Source organism: Aythya marila, assembly GCF_965140915.1.
Source record: "Aythya marila genome assembly, chromosome: Z".
Lineage (NCBI taxonomy): Eukaryota > Metazoa > Chordata > Aves > Anseriformes > Anatidae > Aythya > Aythya marila.
The window spans coordinates 51,244,466-51,264,117 of record NC_139080.1 but is presented as its reverse complement, the minus strand read 5'-3'; the positions used below and the strand labels follow the sequence as shown (position 1 = coordinate 51,264,117).

The window sequence follows — 19,652 nt, the reverse complement described above, 5'->3', positions numbered from 1 at the left end:
GATCAAATAATGATGGTTTTTGAAAAGTTCAGAAGTTTCTCTTAGGCTTCATTTGGTTCAGTTGCTCCACATTCTTCTGTCAATTCTCCATTGCACTGGCATTTTACAGTTTTCCTGTATCATTAAAGCCACTTCTTTTTTTACAAACCCTTACTGTACTAGGTTATTTTGCACAGAAGATTAGGTTTTCTTACTGGGCTGTTGTTCACTAGTCTGGCAGCTGACAGTTCATTCTGGCATTTCTGACCTGGGCCATGCCAGACCGGTGTTAGTTTACCTTCTGTGGCCGAGCACAGAAGCCCATACTGTGATACTGACAAAATACGGGGGCAGAGAAGTATTTGAGGTATGTATTTTGACATCTCCTTGTCCAGGTCTTTGAATCATACACCCATTCGCGGTTGCGTGTGGCTAAAAAGCCCAGCTAAAAGCCAGCAGCCCGTCAGCCTGAACTCCAGGGTGCCCAGCGGCGCGGCTACGGCTGTAAATAAGCCCGCCACGCCAGTTTTTACCTGGTGGCGAGCAGGCAGGGCGGTTATTTACACACATGAAGCCGGCAACACGCCTCGCTACGACTAACGGCTCCCATCTGCCGCTCGGAGCCGCCGTTGAACGTGGCAGAAGGGGCGGGGCAGCGAGCAGCACCCCCTCCTTAACCCCCCTCTCCCGCCGCCATCTTGTGTGGCAGGCAGGGGCGGGGCTCCGCCCGGGCGGCGGCCGCGGGAGACGTGGCAGCGCGTGGCGCTGGGCGGGGCTAGGGCGGGTGGGAGGGGGGGAGTGTAGCAGCGCGCATGCGCCGCGCCGCGGGGGCTGCCGGGACTTGTAGGCGGCGGCGGCTGCGGCCCGGGTCCGTGCCTCGTCCCTGCCGGCGGGGCGCGGGGCGCGGGCTCCCCCCGAGGCCGCGCGGCGGCGGCGGGGGCCGGGCGGCGGGGGCCGGGCCCGCGGGGGGGGCGCGGGCAGCGCGGGGCCAGGGGGGCCGCGCTGGCAGCTGGAGGCCGAGAGGGAGGGGCCGCAGGGCTGGGCAGGGCCGGGCAGGGCCGGGCCGGGCGGCGGGGTCGCGGTCGCGCTGCTGCCGTCGCTGCCCCGCGCTCACCGGTGCCGGCTGCGGCGGTAGGGACGGGGCCGGGGCTGGGGCTGGGGGCGGGGGGGGCTGGTGCTGGCAGAACGGTGGCTGGGCGGCAGGACAATTTCCCAAGGATTAGAAAGGTTTTGGGAGAGTAAAAACGACCCATTTATACAGTGCTCAAAGTGGAACTGCCTATTACATGGTGGTGGTTGTTGTTGTTATTATTATTATTATTATTATTTATGAACTGCGATGTCCCTGTCTGCAGTAGTCTCAAATTGGGGCCGGCCGCTGTTGGCATGCCCCGCGTTGTGTGCCGCCCTGTGAGGTGGTGGCAGGGCTGAGGCAGGCCGGGCTCTGACCGGTGATCAGTGAAGGCTTTTCCTCTTTATCTTGTAAGTGAGACCTTGATGCGGGTGTTTCGATTGCCATTGTCTATGCTACGAATATAAAATAACTATAGGAGAGTTCAGATCTTTCTTTTATTTTTTATTTTTTTTCGCCCCTTCGTTGCCTCTCCTTAGAGCAAGTCATTTAACACCAGGTGATTAAAATGGTGATCCCTGCGTGCCCTTCTTTTGGCTTCAGCGAGGCTTTGTGTGTCCTCTAGGACCTGTCTGCAGGTTCTGAAGGAAGTTTTATCTCTGTCTCTCTCTCCCTCTCTAAAATAGAATAAAGCAGCGTGAGGAATGTTTCAGATGAGACTTTAACTTCTCGTGTTGCAAGTATGTGGTCTTTTTTACCGGCATCAACTTCATCCTTAATGGGATGTCATTCATCTTTGTCACTTTCTTTATTGCTTGCCCCTTGGGCAGTCAGTCTGTTCTAATATTTTATTTGAATCTTTAAGTTCTTGGGCTTTTTTGCCCCTTGGGCTTCTATCCTCTTCAGTGGAAGTATGTGCCTGTGACTCAGTTAATGCAACCTAGGATGTACCATTTTATTTGAAGTGGTGTTTGCTTTGGGTGTATGGCTCCAAACAGTTGATTTGCTCAGATAAATAAATAAATGGCTACTGCTTACTCTGGAAAGCTGTCAACTCTGTTTAGCCATTACTAGTGTGAGTAATCACACACAGTGTGTTTCTTTACTTTACTTTACTTACACTTTAAGTAAAATAGTTATACATATTGTGATTTAAAGATTAAAAGTTTAATAGTGTTTGGATTCGATATTCCAGCTGTACTTTTTTTTTTTTTTTTTTTTTTTTCCGTTTTAGACTCTGGTTGGAGAACAGTTTTGTCCCCTAGAGCTCTTGAGTATATTGTGTGTTTTTTATTAGCAGGAGTATCTACTGAAATACAAGAAGGGGTTAATTAAGAATGACTGAAAATAAGACCTTAGTATAAACTCTGAAGTATGACTGATTTCTGGATAATGTGTTTTTATCCATGTGAAATCTGCTAATCTCCATTTGTGGGTAATCTTATCATTAACTGTCAATTTCTTATATTAGAGTAATAACCTGAAGAATGCTTTTGAAGTATGGTTATGTCATTAAGATTATTGCTGAAATATTAAAGTAAATGTAATCACTTCCTATTAAACTTAAGTCAAAAGATGATTAATTTCCCAGCTCAGCCTTTTAGTCTCTAAATCGAATGATTTAGTTCCTGCTTTTAACATCAGCTCCGTTCAAATTTTCAGTCAGAGCTTTAGCCTGTCTTTCCGTCAGCATACGCAGGCCTTGCATTTGGGAATTAGGTTAATGGCTGAGATTCATCTGGTGAGAATCAGTAAAATACAGTTACCAGTCAGCTAAGGACAGACCTTGCGGATATGGCACACTTTCCCTCTGTAATGCTGGGATTAAGTGTCCCTGATGCATCCTATTAATACTGATAAAGATTTCTTTTAAACCAACCAAACAAACAAAAAAGATGGAAGCCTAACAAAAGTAATGTCTGTCCTTAAATGAGTTATTTTAAGGAAGGCTGGTCATTGGGAATGTAGGGAAGTTGTTGTTTTGTTTTGTTTTTTCTGTATTTTCCTTTTCTGCATCACTTCTTTTGCTTTCATATAAGCATAAGTAAGGGTTTTCTTCCAATTAAAAATGTGGTGAGATTATCAAACTTGTGATATCAACTTCTGGTCAAAAATCGGTAGATGGCGGTACTGCTGTAATTTTCACCTACTTGTACATACCGCAGTTTGCTTGTCTCAAGTTTTTCCTTTGTCTCTTCAGCTTAGTAATACACAGTGTTCCAGTTTGCAGGAAGGAATATAAAAGTCTGTGTATTTAAATTAACGTTTGAATTAATTTTTCCATCTATTTGTGTTGCATTACGTGGCTATATTTGCTTGAAAAATATTTGCTGATGATAAAGCAGCGACAGAGGAGAGGGGAGAAGTAAAGAACATAGTAAGTTGCACATTAGCATGTATTTTTGGCTAAACAGAATGGCTTGCAGATTTGCAGCATGGCTGGCTGTGATGAATAATATTTTGTAGAAAGTTAGATGGAATAAAAACTGTCTAGGTAAAAAGCAGAAAATCTCACTGTAGCTTTCTATAGACTTATATCCTTAAGAAATGAATCTTTATTTTCAGGGGCTACTCATTGTAAATTGGTTTTGTCTTGTCGTATAAATAATGACTTAAACATTTATTTTTATTTTTTAGACAGGCCAATTCAAGCAGTAGTTAAGGATTTGTAGGATTTACTGGGGAACTTCTGCCCAGCAGCTTCTCTCAGGGAAGTTGGAAATCCTCATTGGAAACTTTGAGGACATTATTCTTGAAGTTTGTGGATTCGTTGTATTTTTTTTTCCTGTTTCTTTTTTTTTTTTTTTTTTCCTGTTCTTACACATTTCTCATATAATGCTTGCTTCCCAATTTCTCATACATGTCTGTGTTCAGACAGGCCATTTAGATTCAAGTGCTAACCCATACATGCTGCAGAATTAGTTCTAATTACATGTCATGCTGGACTCTTGACATGATGAGCTATTATCTTCCAATTACATCTATTGTGTTTTTCCTTTCTTTTTGCAAACTCCCTTCTGTCCTGTCTTATCTTGTTTTATTTCATGTCTTATTTTTTTCTTTAACCTTTTTTTTTGTTTGTTTAAATTGTTTCTCCATGCAGCACTTGTAAACTATGACTAGCTTATGTTGAGAATTCAGTGTTTAGAAAGCAGTTATTTGTGCATGCTGCCAGGTCAGGACTTGACAATGAATTTGACTGTTGCGTGACATTTCTCAATCTTGTGTTCTTCATAGCCAGAGCACAGTCTGTTTCCTTCTCAGAGCTGCAAAAGGATGTCTTGGGGCAGGGGGGAATCAGGGAGTAGGAGCTCATAGAAAACGTGAAGACATGTAAACTGAAAGGCAGAGGATTGGGTAGATGGAAAAATAAAAGAGTGAAAGTAATGAATTGGGAGGGGGAGGAAAATATTACAGGCTGCCGTGGCTGTGTGATTTGTGAAGGAATAAATAAATCTCTGCCTTTCCACCCAGAGGTGGGGAGAAGTCGCCTCTTCTCCAGCTATTGGCAAAAATCCCAATGGATTATAGTGGACAATACATGAAGGAGTATAGGATGTGTTAGGGTCAGGGGATAAATCTTGAGGCAGGCAGAAGGGAGGCAGAGCAGTGTACTTGTGACAGGGTACCAGCAGGAAGGCATCCAGCTTACTGTGGATGTGTACTGGTGGTGCACACCCAGGGCTGTGGGCCCTGGGGTAATGGGAACAAACCCCACTGCTGGCAGGGTTCCCCTCGTGAGCTGCTGTCTTTGGCCAGGCTGGGTTGGCAGATGGTTGGCTGTCCTGCAGTCTCCCCAGTGAGAGGAGAAAACGTGAAAACACCGATTTTTATTTTTATTTTTTTTTGTGTGTTTTGAGCCCCCTCTTTATTTTATTTCTGTTTCAGGAACTGACTTGCAATTTCTGACTTGCAAGCTGGGGGGTGCTGTAGCAGTTCTCTTATTTTAAAGGCAGTAGAAAAAAGCAACTACAGAGTCTATTTACATTACTGCTTATCCCTAGTTTTCCAGATGCCAGTTCAGGTTTCTTTTTTTCGTCAGCATCTTTTTTTGGCCCCACCTCCCTCCCCCTTCCTGCATCTCCAATGTCTGTCAGGCTTTGAGAAATGCTTTGTGTGGAGTTTTTGAGAAGTGGCCCTGTGGAACCTTTTCGGTCATTCTGCGTGGCCAGGGTGTTTAATTTTGGTATCAGCTGCATTCAGGGAGCAGATCAGCGGAGCCTCAATAAAATAAGATGTTTCTAGGAGGTTTGGGTCAGTGATTACTTCAGTTGCACAATGGAAAATTCTTCCTGGCTTTGCAGTGTATAATTGGAAGAAGGATGACTTAGAAATGCTTTTACGGATGGAATGTAAACTCACATAACCTGATTAAAAGACAGAAATCTTATCACTGCAAATTCCTCTGCGTAGTGAAGTTTAACGGGAGGCTGTGTGCAGTTCCTTTCTAAGGGACGACGAGATGGATGTGCTAACTCTGTAAGGACAGTCTGTGCCCCACCAGGCTGTTACTGACCCATCCATCCTGCCTAAAGCGAAGCTTTTAAATGGATTAAAGAGGTCCCCAGAAACTGAAGTCTTTCCATCATAAGAGTTTTCATGAAGAGTGCTGTCTGTATATTGTATACCATGTTTGCTTGCTGTCTGAGGCTGGGCGCATTTAATATTGAATCATTTATGCAAAGCCTAGTGGTTTGGCAGTGGGTCTGGAATTTCTCCTCCCGTAAGATTTTGATGCTTTCATTGTTTTTTGAGTTATGCTATAAGCCTGACAGGACTAAAAGTTGCATCCTACTTTTTAGATCTTTCAGTTTGGTTATGAGTTAATTCTTTCCTCCACTTTAAACTTACAGTTGTCTATGCATTTAGACAACAGTGGGATAGTGAGGATATTGTTTTTGGTTTATGCTTTTTTTTTTTTTTTTTTTTTTTTTTTTTTTGAGAGTGGAAGAAATGTATTTTTGCAAGTGGAATTACTTTTATATACATGTGGGTATTCTTACTCAACACATTATCTACGCCTTTTCCTCTATAAATTGTTAAGGGAATAATCTGGCACTCCTCAGTAGCTGCTGACGTAATGGATATGGTGGAAAATGTTTGAGTGTCTCAGTTTTTCATATGTATAATTATGTAGGGTTTTTATTTTATTAAAATTTCCTTAAGAAATGTTCCTTCAGGGAGTCATACAAATCCTTGGTGTGTAGCTTACCAGGCCTGGGAGGAGGCAGGGCTTTCTGTTTGCTGTCTCTGCACTGAAGAACGAAATTCTCCAGGTGTTTTTGAGTCTTGATTTTTATATATATATTTGTTTACCTCTCCTTTTCTTGTCCAAAGGCTTTACACATTAATTTTAAACTTTTAAATGAATGCGTAGCTTTACTTTTTCAGTAGTGGTATATTTTGAAGGTTTACTTAAAAGTGTTACAAGATGAACTTGGTCTTCAAAACAAAAGCTGAATTTGTCATTTGTCTTTGTTTCTAACACTGTTACCAGACTAGTACGATACATGGGTTTTACAGGAATTGGCTGTACTGGAAGTCTTACTCAGTGTACTATTCATAACTTCTCGAGTTCATTTGATTTCCATGTAATTTTAGCCGTATTTGAACTAAATCCTGTCTGGTTTCATTTAGCTTTCTTGGGGCTTAATTCAACTGGCCCAAAGTACTTCCTTAAGGTAGGCAAACTGCTGCTAGAAATTAGGTCACAGAGTCAGGAGCTTCTGGGCTGGTTCCCTGCCATGCTGATTTTATTGTTCATAGCGTTCAGCCAGGTGCTTTGGTCCAGGTGCGATGCTCAGCAGCATCTGCTGAAATTCCTAGGCCTGAGATGGCTACAACTTGTTCAGTGCTGTTTCTCTGCTGCCAGCAGGGGGAGGCTTTGGTCCTTAGTCTTGCCCTGGTCATGTTTTGCATCCTTTCCTGCTGTAGCTCTGAAAATTACAGGCCTTTGAATTGCTACCACTCAATAATGCAGCAAAATACTGCCTAGTTGATAGGTTTTTCTTACAATGGGATGAGGGGGTTGAGATGGGTAACTATGTCTGTAGTATTACTCATCTAAATACCATCAGTATGTATTAGACACAGTAAGATTTTTAGAAAGATGCTTGGTGTCTGACATTATTACAGTGCTAAAGATAAGGGTAAGGTGTAGGAGAAATGAAGCATACTAGATAATTACGTACTTGAGAGCAGACTTTTTTTTTTTTCCTAGAGTTGAGATTTCCCCATTCTGTTGGGTAATGTAAATCACTGTGTTGTGGCCCTCTCATTTTAATTTAAAATCTTTTGTTTTGTTGCTGAAATTATGCTTTTTTTTTTTTTCTTATAGGTTTTCGTAGCTGAAGGAAAATGATGGAAGAGAGTGGAATAGAGACAACTCCACCTGGCACACCCCCACCAAGCACAGTGGGGGCTACTGCTGCCTCTGCTACACCTGTCTCATTAGGTACCGAAACTTATTTTGCAACTTGGTCACATTTGTTCATGTGTTCTGAAGCACAGCCATTCATTCAAAAATGTTGCAATTAGCATAATTACGGTGCTCTTCTCCAGACTAATTTGAAGGATTTAAATTGTTTCTTAATCATGGAAGTGTGCTTATCTGATGCACATTTGACACAGAATATTTTAAACTTTTTTTTTATTCTTGAAACTTTTTTTTATAAAGTTAAATGGATACACTTGTGTTTTTTAAGGATGTGGCCAACTATTAAGAAATAGCACCTTATGCTACAATGCACGGTTAGAAGATCGGCATAGAAGGAAGTTACAGTAGTAAACCTGAAAAGTAATCACTTTTTTAGTACTGTGGGTGGAAGTCAAAGCTATATGTGCACTTAATCTATTTTTTTAAAGGATCTGAACACCATATGCTAAATACCAAATATTTTGTTTTTCTGACACGTCTGGTATTTTGTGCAGTGGTCTCCAAAGTGCTGTGTGCTTACCCCATGAGGTGCACCAGACAATTCACTGGGGTGTGAGAAGAAAACGTTCAAACTTCTACTGACATTTATTTTTATCTAAAAAAATAAAGCAATTAAGTTCTTTGAGCATTTAATATATGCCTTGACACCCACCAACCTGAGTGAATAATCCAGTATGTCAGACAGTCAAGTTGTGTATGGTATATGAGGTGTCCTTACAGAAGAGTGGGTGTTCCATAACACAGAGGGGTTGACAGTAGCAGCCTCACTTGTTATCTTGCTTTCAGTGTTTCAACACTGTGTGTCTGGTTTAGTGGAATTGTGGATTATATTACCTAGTTTAACTAAACTAACCCTCACAAAATGGGCAAGTGTTTTAGGAAGATTCCAGCACAGATTGAAGGTAATGCTAACAATGTGAACACAAGCAGGCAGCAAGGAAATGACAGAGGTGATGCTTCTGCACATTGTAAGAACTCTTTGTTAGCCACATTGTGAGATAAAAACAATGACGATCTAGTCAGATCAGAGAAGAAATTGGTCAAAAAAGTTTCAAAATGTTCAAGACTATTTGAAATGCTGTTTTATATCTGCCACTGTCAGGGATGAACCTTATCCAAAGTTTATACTGTACCTTTTGATACTAGCTAGTGATAGCATGAAGCCAATATAATTAGCAAGACATTTAAAAGCTAAGCATCCAGAACATGAAGACTAAACGTTACATTTTTTTGGCAATATTCCAAGTCATATAGTAGTCAGTACAGTACCTTACTAAATTTCACTACAGTTAATACTAAAATTTTAGAAGCCTCTGTAGAGGCTTCTTTTTTTTTAACAGTGAAAGACAAAAACCTATGTACCATTGGGGAAACATGTTCTTCCTGTGATGGTAAAAATGGCTGAAATAATACTTGGAAAACAATGCAGTGACAGCACATTGTCAGCAAATACTGTTGAAAGATGTATAGAAAACATTGCTGAAGATTTGAAAAAACAAACTATGCAGTGTGGGAGGTTTGCTATACACTTGGCTGAAAGTATGGGTGTTCCTAGCATGTCTCAGCTTGTGGTATTTGCTAGATTCTGTTTTAATAATGACGTACAAAAGCTATTTCATTGTGAACCACTAAAGGAGAGATGTGCTGTAGAAGACATATGCTCAACAGTAAATTACCTTTTTAGTAAAAACACAGCTTTATGGGACAACTGTATAAGAGTAACCACTGATAGAATGGCTGGATGCTTTGGCTGGAATTAAACAGATGCCAGTGTAAGGTTAGAGAGGTATCACCAAATGTGAAATTTATTCACTGCATTGTTCATGTCAAGCTATAGCAGCAAAGAAATTGGAGCTGGAACTGCAGAGTACTACTGGGTGTTATTGATATGGTTCGTTTTATAAAAACAGCCTTTAAATAGCAGAATATTTACAATAATTTGCAGTGAGATGAGGGTTGACCAGTGACATTTTTTTTGCATGATAGAGGGGTTTGCTGGTTATTTTGTGGCAAAGTGCTTAGAAGAGTTATTGAGCTTAAAGATGAGTTGCATGTTTTTCTGCTATGAAGAGACAACTTTTCTAAATTGTCTAACCTTTTCTGTAATGACAGTATCAGCATTGTGCTACCTAGCAGATACTTTCTAAAACTAATAGAAAAAAGTAATGTATCCCATAGAGGCAAAGGAGGCATTTTAACAGGCAATGAGAAAGTACACTTTTCATTAGAAACTCATGGTACGGACACAGCATTTTGAAAATAGCTGTTTGGGAAAGTTTCAATTATTATGTGATGCTTTTTCTGAAAAGTAATACAAGTGTATACCTTTGAAAACTCCTGTCTGTACACATAAATTTAGATGTAGAAGTTCCTGTCCTGTTTAAAAATCTTCAACAGAAAGAGTTTCTGTGGATTTTGAACTGATTTGTTAAAAAATATGAAAGTGTAACATTAGTTTGCTTTCTGATTAGCTTACATGAATTTACTATCTGAATTTCAAGAAAAATGCATTAAAGAATTAATGGATGGAATGGAAAAGAAGAATCATGATTTAGAAAGCACAGTGAATGATGCGATTCCTCCACTTGGATGTGGATCTTCGTGAGGTGTTTTTTCAGCTATGACAGTTAGTAAATCCAAGTGTCAGATTAAACTGAGCATAGAACCAAACCTTTTAATCACTATATGAAAGTGTTAGACCAAGACTTCAGAAAATAATGAGGCTTACTCAATCACACTGCTCACACTAAAGAAAAAGATAAAGTATTAAAAATAGAATTATATACTATATTAATACTTGGACTTGAGAGGAGGATCAAAGATCGGCAGAGAGTTGTAGCATCTCAATTAAAAAGACAGCATTAGAAAGGTGGGGTCGCTTAACCTAGCTCTGAGCTGCCTTCCAGCGCCTAAAGGGGGCCCACTGAAAGCTGGGGAAGGTCTCTTTACCAGGGAGCGTAGTAAAAAGTAAAGCATTAAAGGCTTTATACCAAAATAGGCTAGATTTCGATTAGACATGAGGAAGAAATCCTTTACTGAGGGTGGAGAGACACTGGCACAGGTTGCCCAGAGAAGTGGATGCACCATCCCAGGAAGTGTTCAAGGCCAGGCTGGATGGGGCTTTGAGCAGCCTTACTTAACAGAAGGTTTCCCTGCTTATGGCAGGTGGGTTGAAGCAAGATAGTCTCTAAAGTTCCTTCCAACCCAAACTGTTCTGTGATTCTAATAGTTATTAATAGTATATTAATAATAAAAAGTGTTAGGGAGAGCAGAAAGGTGTTTGTATTACTACTAAAAAGTGTTCCAAAAAAATGCCATTCATCTTTATCTTATCCTTTTAAAATTTTGTTTTATAATGCACATAATATGCTGGTACAGTGCTACAAGAAAGTAATTTATAAATAAAGAAATGTGCATGTATTGGATGATGCTTGCTCAATTTTTTACTGAGAGGAGTGTATGAGATCAGTGCTTTAGTGTAATTCAACGCATCATTTGACTGTTGATCATGTTTAGGCTGAGGTGCATGAATTGCTTGAGCTGATCCAACAGTTCATTGCTATCAAAAAAAAAAAAAAGATCATTTTTGTTTTTCTAACTTACTTTTCTGGCTATCCTTGATTTAGTGGGCAAAACTGGCTTATCCAAGGATCATGTGGGGCCAGAATGAGACAGAGAAAGCATAGGGTTTATGGGACTAGATACCAAGGAATACAGGTCTGCCTGGTCAGTGTACCTTACAGATTGACACCTCTGAAGTAACTACCTTAGCCCTATATCTAACCTGAGTATACATTTGATTTTTCTTGAAGATGGACACTTCCTGCATCACCGTAACTCCTGTTGATTAAGCATTGACTTAGCTGGCTAGAAATTTCTGCAGCAGCCTTCAGCAGCTGTCCATTCAGTAGACAAATGTTGACTCATCTTTTTCTGTTCTCGGCTAAGGCAAATAGGGTAATGCAAGAAAAAGGGACGTGGATTACATGATACTGTCACAAAAAAATGAGTGGAATCAATGTTGTGTGCAAACTTAAGCAAAACTAACATTCCCTTTCAAGGGAAAAAAGCAGACTTGTTCAAAACTTGCTTTTGAAGTTATCTGACCAAATCTGTAACTGAATTTCTGAGGTTAAGGACTGATATTGCTAAAATACATTTTTTTCTCTCTCCTAGCTTTGTCCAGTCCCCTTGCTACACCAAGCATGTCATCTCCAGCATACTCACCACCTATGCCAGCCGCAGTGTCTCCACTTCCTCCTCCTATGATGACTTCGGCTTCTCTTCCATTTGTACCTTCCGCAGCAGTTTCTACTATTGCACCACCTTTAACTCCTGCCCCACCTCCTATTGCCCCTTCAGCTTTTAGTACCTCCCAGTTCTCTACACCTCCTCCATTAAGCTCTACAGCTGGCCCTGGTCTTTCTGCACCTCCCACTGGTCCACCTATTTCAGGATTTTCCATGTCTTCAACCTATGACATTACCAGAGGTCATGCTGGTCGAGCACCACAGAGCCCACTGATGCCGTCATTTTCTGCACCTCCGGTGACAGGTATCTTTTTTTAATTTTTTTATATGCTTTCGTGTTTGTGAGACATGGAGCGCGTTGACCTCCTGGGTGGTGGTCTTTTTTATTCCCAACTCTGCTAGAGTCCTGCAAGTTTAAGTTCTTATCATTCCAGGTACAATTAATTAATGTAGCCACGCTCAGAAGAATGGAGAGTAGCCTTTAAATGCAGTCATGGTCTAGAACAGAGTCCCCTTTTATGGAGGTCTGCTAGCGTCCAGGCTTGCAAAAAACTACTTGCGAGATGTGGGTTTTGTTAACTTGTGCAGAAGAATCAGACCGAATGTGGAGACCTATCTTTTGTTTAGGACAGAGAGTCAAGTAGAGACATGATATTTCCACAGTATGGTATGACATTGCAGGCTGTAATCTCATATTTTAGTTTTATTTTTTAATCTTTAATGAACTGCTCATCCCCTGACACCGGCTTCTATTTTCTTATTTCAAGTCACTAAATTGCATTAGGACAGCTAAAAATACATACCTTCCATGCAAGCAGTTTCTGTAGTTGCTTGCTCTACTGATGTCATTTTCTGCTAGTGGAATGGAAACTTGGCTGTTTACTTGCAATTGGGCCAGGCTTTTTCTGTTATTGGTGATATCTCTGTTAAGTGTTCTGTATTAGGAAAATGTTTAAAAAGACCTATCTGTTGGGCAATGTAAGATAAAAATAACTCTTGATTAAGGCCTGTGTTGGAAAATCTGTTAAAATAGACCTGAATAATGGGGTAAAGGTTCAGGCTAAAATTTTCTATTGTTTGAGTTTCTTTTTGTTTTCCTTAAAAATATGTAAAGCTTTTCATTTGTTTGCTCCTTTTTCTATTGCTACTAATTTCCAGCACCCAGGGTTAGAAATTTTCCTACCTCTCTTTTTATTATGTATGAGAACATTCCTATCTTTATATGCAGAGAGCAACACCCATTCCTCTTTTTCCTCAACTGAGTGCATATTACTAAAATTTGAATACAATTAAAAGCACCACTATTGAACTAAGCTCTAATAAAAAAAAAAAAAAAAAACATTGTTTAATTTTACACATAATGTACAGGCAGTCTCAGTTCTATTAGTAGACATTGTTGAACTCATTTACAGTAGTTATATCTGCTAACCTTTAACAAGCAGAATTGTTCTGGGGCCATCAAGAAATGAAGCAAAACAGCCCAGTATTCTTAAATTCTTCCTGCTCATTTTCCTGTTAAACAATGCATGTTGCTACAGTATAACAAATTAAGTGCAGTAGAATAAATGAACACTTGTGTTTTATTTCTCCCTTTTACAAGGTGTTTTGGCAGATCCTATTACTCAACAAGCATCTTTCTCATCCCCTTTGGCTTCTGGAACTGGAAGTGGTTCTGCAATCACTTTTCCTGAGGAGCATGAAGACCCCAGAGTGTCTACTACTCAGGGTGGAGCACCTGCTGGAGGACTGTGGGGGTTTATAAAAGTAAGGTTTTTTTCTCTTGTTACCTTTCACAAGAAGTTATGACTTCTTAGTGACTGCAGTAGGACAAACCTTATTTTTTAAATGCATGTTAGTATGAATCCCATCTTTCCTCAGGTGTCATGTGAAAGGTGGCCATTTTTAGTTGTGATGTTTGTTGAGCTAATGCTTTTTCTCTTCCTCTGCATAGAAGAGGAAGGACTACACAAATGCAGGTGTTCTAGATTAATTTTAGTTTTTGTGACAGGAAGACTTGCCTAACAGGTTCTGTCACCCATTCTTAAATTAGGTGACGTTTTAGAAAATCCTTAAGACTTGAAAGCTGCTTTGTACTTCATAGCAATTGGATGCCGAACAAAATGATAATGTTTTACCTCGACAAAATTTATTTTTTTAACATTTCCTTATGAAGTGAATTTGATTTCTTTGGGATGCAAGTCCTGCCTGTTCTGTAACAGATAAGTCTCTTCAAGGGGAGAACAATAAAATCTCTACCACCTAAGAAAAGTTTACCTGAGAAATGCCTAAGACATCTTGTACGATTTTTCTGTTCTACTAAAAAGTGTGAAATGTATACTGAAGAGTAGCTGCTCTTGGAGCAGTCCCACAATCCCGAGGAAACAGCAAGCAGCATCCACAAGTAGAATTTATTAGTCTGTAACCTTTCTGAAGCTTTGGAAAATGCTACGTATAAGTAGCTTTGTGTAGATTGTAGCAAAATCCAAGGGCTGTTAATAAATGCTAAACCCCATCCTCAAGAGCAGCACCATCTTCTTTGCTGGTTTATGCCAAACCTGAAGGAAAGATTGAGGGGACTAAAGTCGTGATGGGAATGTAGAGTCTTGGAGGGACATTCAAGCTCTTTTGAATGTGAAAAGCTGGGAGAAAAAGTTGTGACATGGCAAACTCTACCAGCAAGGAATATACATCTTGACAGTGAAACAGCTTTGAAGCGCCAGATTAAACCTCCATCACTACAGAGAGAGCAGCGTGTTGTGCTGCCCTTTTCAGGAAGATATGTCTTCTCATGGTTATGAAAATACATGGTTTTTCTTCCCTTAAATAATAATGTCCTTCTCTCAGTCATTATGTTTCTTTTTGTATTTGCAGTAGATGGTAATGTTCCAGAGAATGTTGTTCTTGTGGCGTGGTTTTGTAGCCATTTTGAAAGTACAAGAGCTTGCAGTTGCAAATTATCAGAAAAGCCAATCTCATCCCCATTACTGGTGCCTTTATAGCAGGAAGGTTCAAAAGGTGTCCTGTTTCCATTTTTGGAGAAAATCACTATCTGACATCAATAATAAAAACTAAACCTTTATTGACATATTAAGTGTTCTGTGTGGTCCATGTGCTCAGTGGCCTCTTTTTGAGGACTTTTTAGGTCAGAGAACAAGGAATCATTAATTACAATGAAGCCACCAAGTTCTTGATGTTTGTCCGCATACATCAGACTTTGTTTTCTGAAGATGAGCCGGAATCTAGGAGACAAACTGGTAATTACTGTAGAAATGCATCCTGGATTCCTGTTGAAGAACTAAAATAGTAGTTGGAGTAGTTACCTTATTTTTATTCTAGATATAGTCTGAACTACTTTTTTCTCAGGTGTTCTTAAGATAGATGTTTATACCTTTCTTCTAGATTCCCTTCAAGTTAGGTAATACTCAAGATTGTGACAATCTAAGATTGACAAGTTTATGGTCTAGAATTGAGTGAGACTGCTTCAGTTCCCTGAATCTGTCAAAGGTGGCCAAGGAGCGTTATAGATATATTCCAAAATTGATTCCATGTGTCAGAAGCAAAGTTGGACACTAAAGCAGTCTTTGCACCTCATGGCCTGAGTATTTGACTGGTTGAAAAAAGAGGACATCAATACCTAAATTTTCAACAGATGTGTATTTGCAGTCTTCCAAAGTTGAAGATTCCCCATCTGTTTGGATTTATGTTGACTTAGCAATGACTTGGTAGAAATTCCAAATCTAACTACATTATGGTTCATAGTGTTGTGAACCTTAGTGTTTTGCACTGATAGAAAAAATGTAGATTATTTCTCCCTGCTTTGTGACAGGCCAGTTACCGTAAGGCAGTGTGCAAAGGCAGAAGCAGCAGTTTCTTGCACTTCATGAATTTGATTACCTGCAGGAGAAGTGTATTAGTTATTAGTTAGGAAGCCAAGATGGAAGTGATTGGAGAAGTACTGCTTGACTCCAGAACTGGAACTTCCTACTGGCAGCATTTCTGAGAATCTTATTCCCTCAGGTCTCTTCTTCTTCTTCTTCACTTGAAGCAGACAAACCTCAAATTTTGAGAGAACTGAAGAAGGAATATTGCTAGAACTGAAGAAGGAATATTACTGGCCTGCTCATGACAGCATCCTGTGGATATATGAGAAATCACAATAACTTACGTATTACTGAGTGATGCTACCATTCAGAAAAGTGTCTGGGGTTGTATGCATGGGAAAGAAGAGGCTACAATGGGCTCTGCCTTGAAAAAGTTTCACTATATTAGCATTAGAAATTGTTCTATTTCCTTTACCAAATTCTATACGCAGGCTTAGTGCTCTCCACGGTGATGGGAAGAGTACCTGAACTCAGCAGTGAGCTATTTCAATGTGAGGTGTGGGTAAAACAATCCTTATTAGTATCTATACGATATCTCAGGAGATATAGGATTGTGGCTTTTTGCCTTTGTTAAGTTTGCAACAAAGAAATAGAAAGCATTTGTATTTGTGGAAACAAAGCTTTGCTGAGCAGAAGTTATTCTAAGATAATTAAAGCTTGTCTGATTCTGCAGTTCACTGAAACATGTTAAATATTAAGCAAGCACTTGCCAAAAAAAGTGCATGCACAGTGCTTCCCTGAATAATGCTTGTTCTAAAGAGAAGCAAATGTAAGCATTTGCATTTTTAATGTTAGACCTAAAGCAGCCTGCCTACCAAAGAAATGTTACAGGTGTTACAGTTCTTAAGTTATAAATGTTACAGTTTCCAGTTATTTATCCCTCCCTAATTAAGCATTGTTGTCTTTCTTCTTTCACTCTATAATCTTTCCTGGATTTAAGTAAACTTGTGAAGAGATACAGACATTCATTAAGACTATTTGCAAGACACAGGACAGTGTTTGTGTTTATATTTAATCAACTTTGAAGTCTGTCAGCAGCTCCACCTATGATTTGGCTGGAGAGTACAGAACATTTTTCCAGTATTGTTTAGAATCTATTTATAAATTGAGGACTTTCAGCTCAATTGCCCTAGAAATATTTCTTAGTAATGGACAATACAAAAATAGATCCTATTGTCTTTATGAAGGTTAGAAAAGAGAGTTCTTCAGCCTAAGTTAGCACAGAGTAAATCTAGCTGCATACTCTGATGGTGCTTATAGTTAGCATGGGAAATCTACAACCTTACTAAATGCTCACAGATTCCAGTCCCAGAATAGAACCAGATAAAGTGTGTTGCACACTATCACTGATTGAGATGTTTCTTTTTAAGCTAATCTGAGTAATGCATTAATGCAGAGGATGGGAAAGACAATACTTGAAGTGTATGCTTTAACTAAAGAGTCATTCGGTGATAGTCATCTCCCATAGCATATATGCTGAGGAGTGAGATGCAATGTTATATAGGGTAAATGTGATAAGGAAAACACAAAATAGTTTAATATTTTAAGGGATCTTTTTGTTTGTTTGTTTTTTAACTGTAACACTTTGGCATCCTGATAGAAGATAAATATGGAAATCTTATTTGCTTAAATTTAGGGTGTAGCTGAGAATCCCATGGTGAAGTCTGTCCTTGATAAAACCAAACATTCAGTGGAGTCTATGATCACAACACTGGATCCTGGGATGGTTCCATATATCAGTAAGTATTTGTGACAAACCATTACATAATACTTGCAAATAATAGGTTAACCTAATAGCGTGCTACTTACACACTTGAAGTTTGTATATCATAGAATGGTTTGGGTTGGAGGGGACCTTAAAGATCGCCTAGTTTCAACCCCTGTGCCTTGGGCAGGGACACCTCCCACTAGACCAGGTTGCTCAAAGCCCTATCCAGCCTGGCCTTGAACACTTCCAGGGATGGGGCATCCACAGCTTCCCTGGGCAACCTGTGCCTATGCCTCACCACAAAAAGAGTAAAGAATTTAAATATGTGGTATGTTAATTCAAAGCCACAGTACTGTACTGATTTTTCAGGTGTATTGAGGTGTATTTTCCACTGTGAGGCTGGCTTCATTTATGTCTTGAGGTTCATTTGGCATTTGTATTCCACTATAGTTCATGTAGTGGCATAGTAATACATTTTTAATACAAACTGTGGAAGATGAGGAGAAAAAAAAATGATAAAAACAATAAAGAGCACTCGTGTATAATGTCTGAGTTTCCATACTTTTTTCTCCCACTGTATCTCCGTTTAAGTGTTACGGAGTTTAAAGTACATTGTAAGTATCAATTCTATTATATCGCATGATTAAATACTAGTATTGTATAAGGTACCACATTCAAACTAAAACAAGTTGAAAGGTGGGCAGACTCAGAGAGGCAAAGGACAGAGGTATTTACATGGCTTTTGAGGCTTTCTTCTGACTTTGATCTGTTCTACTTCTCTACTCTGCTAGTATTATACTATTTTTAGGAAATTTGGCAAACTTAAAGCAGTAGGAAAATGAAAATTTTTAAGCAGTCTAATGAGGTCTGAAGCATTTCTGGGCATTGAGCCTTCAAGGAAAAGCATAGCATTTCAATTAGTTTGAAAATTATTAGGAGGGAGAAACTTTGTTGTATTCAGCGGTTTTTGTTTTACTGAAGTACATGTTATGTCACACATAGTGACCTGAGATTTCTACTTATTAAATATGGAACAGAAGACATAATTTATCTAGGGTGGTAGTTTGTTTTTTTATCCTTACCCCCCCCCCCCCCCTTCCTTCCAGCAGTTCTCTAAGCAGTCCTCCCTCTTTTGTTGTGCCAATACTGCCCTTTGTCTGAATGTAGGTCAAGCTGATCAGGAAGCTGATGTGGCTGAGAAGTAACTATTAATATTTTTTGCATTTTGTTTTTCGGAGCTGTTTTTCAACTGGATTTATTCTGTGATCAGGCTAACGATATTGCTGCAGTCTTGCACTAATGCAGTGGACAATATGTCAAATAAAAGGGGAAGACGACCTTATCATTGAAAGTAGTTAATCATCTTAAATTTAACTAAATATATCCTAGCAGTTTATTAGTGGTGAGACAGGGGGATATGAAGTCAGTGAGAAGTACAGCCAGCAATTGAGAAACTATTGAGTGGAGTATCAGGAGGCAAGGTATAGTAAATAATGATGATGCACAATTAGGGGAATTGTAGTTAAGGTTGCCATTGCAGTCTTGACTGTCCCTTTTTAATATGGAATATCTCAGAATTCACTGACAGTTTGGAGCACTATTCATTGGACAGAACAGAATTACTTAGAGGAGGAAGTCATTTTAATAAAATGCTTTGCTTGTAAGATTCTGTTAAGAGTATGGAAGCTCAGTGGTTGTCGCAAAGTTCTCTGCAATCATGCTAGAAGGGAAAACAGCCGTGTATGTCTGTTTGTAGTTGCAAGTTGTGGAAATAGGTTGGAAATTTGTAAACTTAGTATTTACCTTTTTCTAGAAATGTTCTCTGGAATTGGCAAAAGTCATGCTGTCAACAGAAATTGGCCCCCTTCTCTCTGCTCTCTCTCCATTGCTGCAATTCCAAACAAATTTCAGATTTTTTCATGCCAAAGCCTGAAAGTACCAAAGCTTGTAGATGAGGTGGTCGAAAGAATATTTGCATGTGAAAAAATAGGATTTGTGTAATCTCCTCCTTGAAAATAGCTGAACTGTTTTCAGTGGCTCAGGGTAAAGACTTCGGTCTGAGTCAAACACATGGAATGGAATATCTGTCTGCACGTTAAATGTTGGGTCACCTTATAAGCATTTAAAAAAAAAAAAAAAGTTTTAGAACAAAAGAGGACAATCAATCTCAAATTGTCTTTGGAACCAGCATTTCAGGAACGCGCAAGGTGTACAATGTACAGGGACTGGACCTTAACTGGATGTGACAGTTCTGTCTTAAATATACACCAATACATTCAAATTTTTGCACTTTAGATTTTACTATTTCCATATTACCATAATGTGT

General features: G+C 39.5%; 1 protein-coding gene across 6 annotated transcripts in view; it reads left to right on the top strand.

The window, feature by feature from the left end:
* Positions 1 to 1,047: 1,047 nt before the first annotated feature.
* PRRC1 (proline rich coiled-coil 1) overlaps positions 1,048 to 19,652 on the top strand; it is a 30,906-nt gene continuing 12,301 nt past the window's right edge. Inside the window, exons 1-6 of one of the 6 annotated variants that reach the window (XM_082782888.1) lie at positions 1,183 to 1,461; positions 1,738 to 1,791; positions 7,389 to 7,505; positions 11,664 to 12,041; positions 13,338 to 13,501; positions 17,255 to 17,357. In XM_082782888.1, coding sequence (XP_082639014.1) covers positions 7,409 to 7,505; positions 11,664 to 12,041; positions 13,338 to 13,501; positions 17,255 to 17,357 — 742 coding nt within the window. In that variant the 5' untranslated portion in view covers positions 1,183 to 1,461; positions 1,738 to 1,791; positions 7,389 to 7,408. Of the gene's footprint in view, positions 1,111 to 1,182; positions 1,462 to 1,584; positions 1,611 to 1,737; positions 1,792 to 6,101; positions 6,328 to 7,388; positions 7,506 to 11,663; positions 12,042 to 13,337; positions 13,502 to 17,254; positions 17,358 to 19,652 lie in introns of those variants that run through there. The other 5 variants (XM_082782886.1, XM_082782887.1, XM_082782891.1 and 2 more) reach the window with 5 other exon arrangements.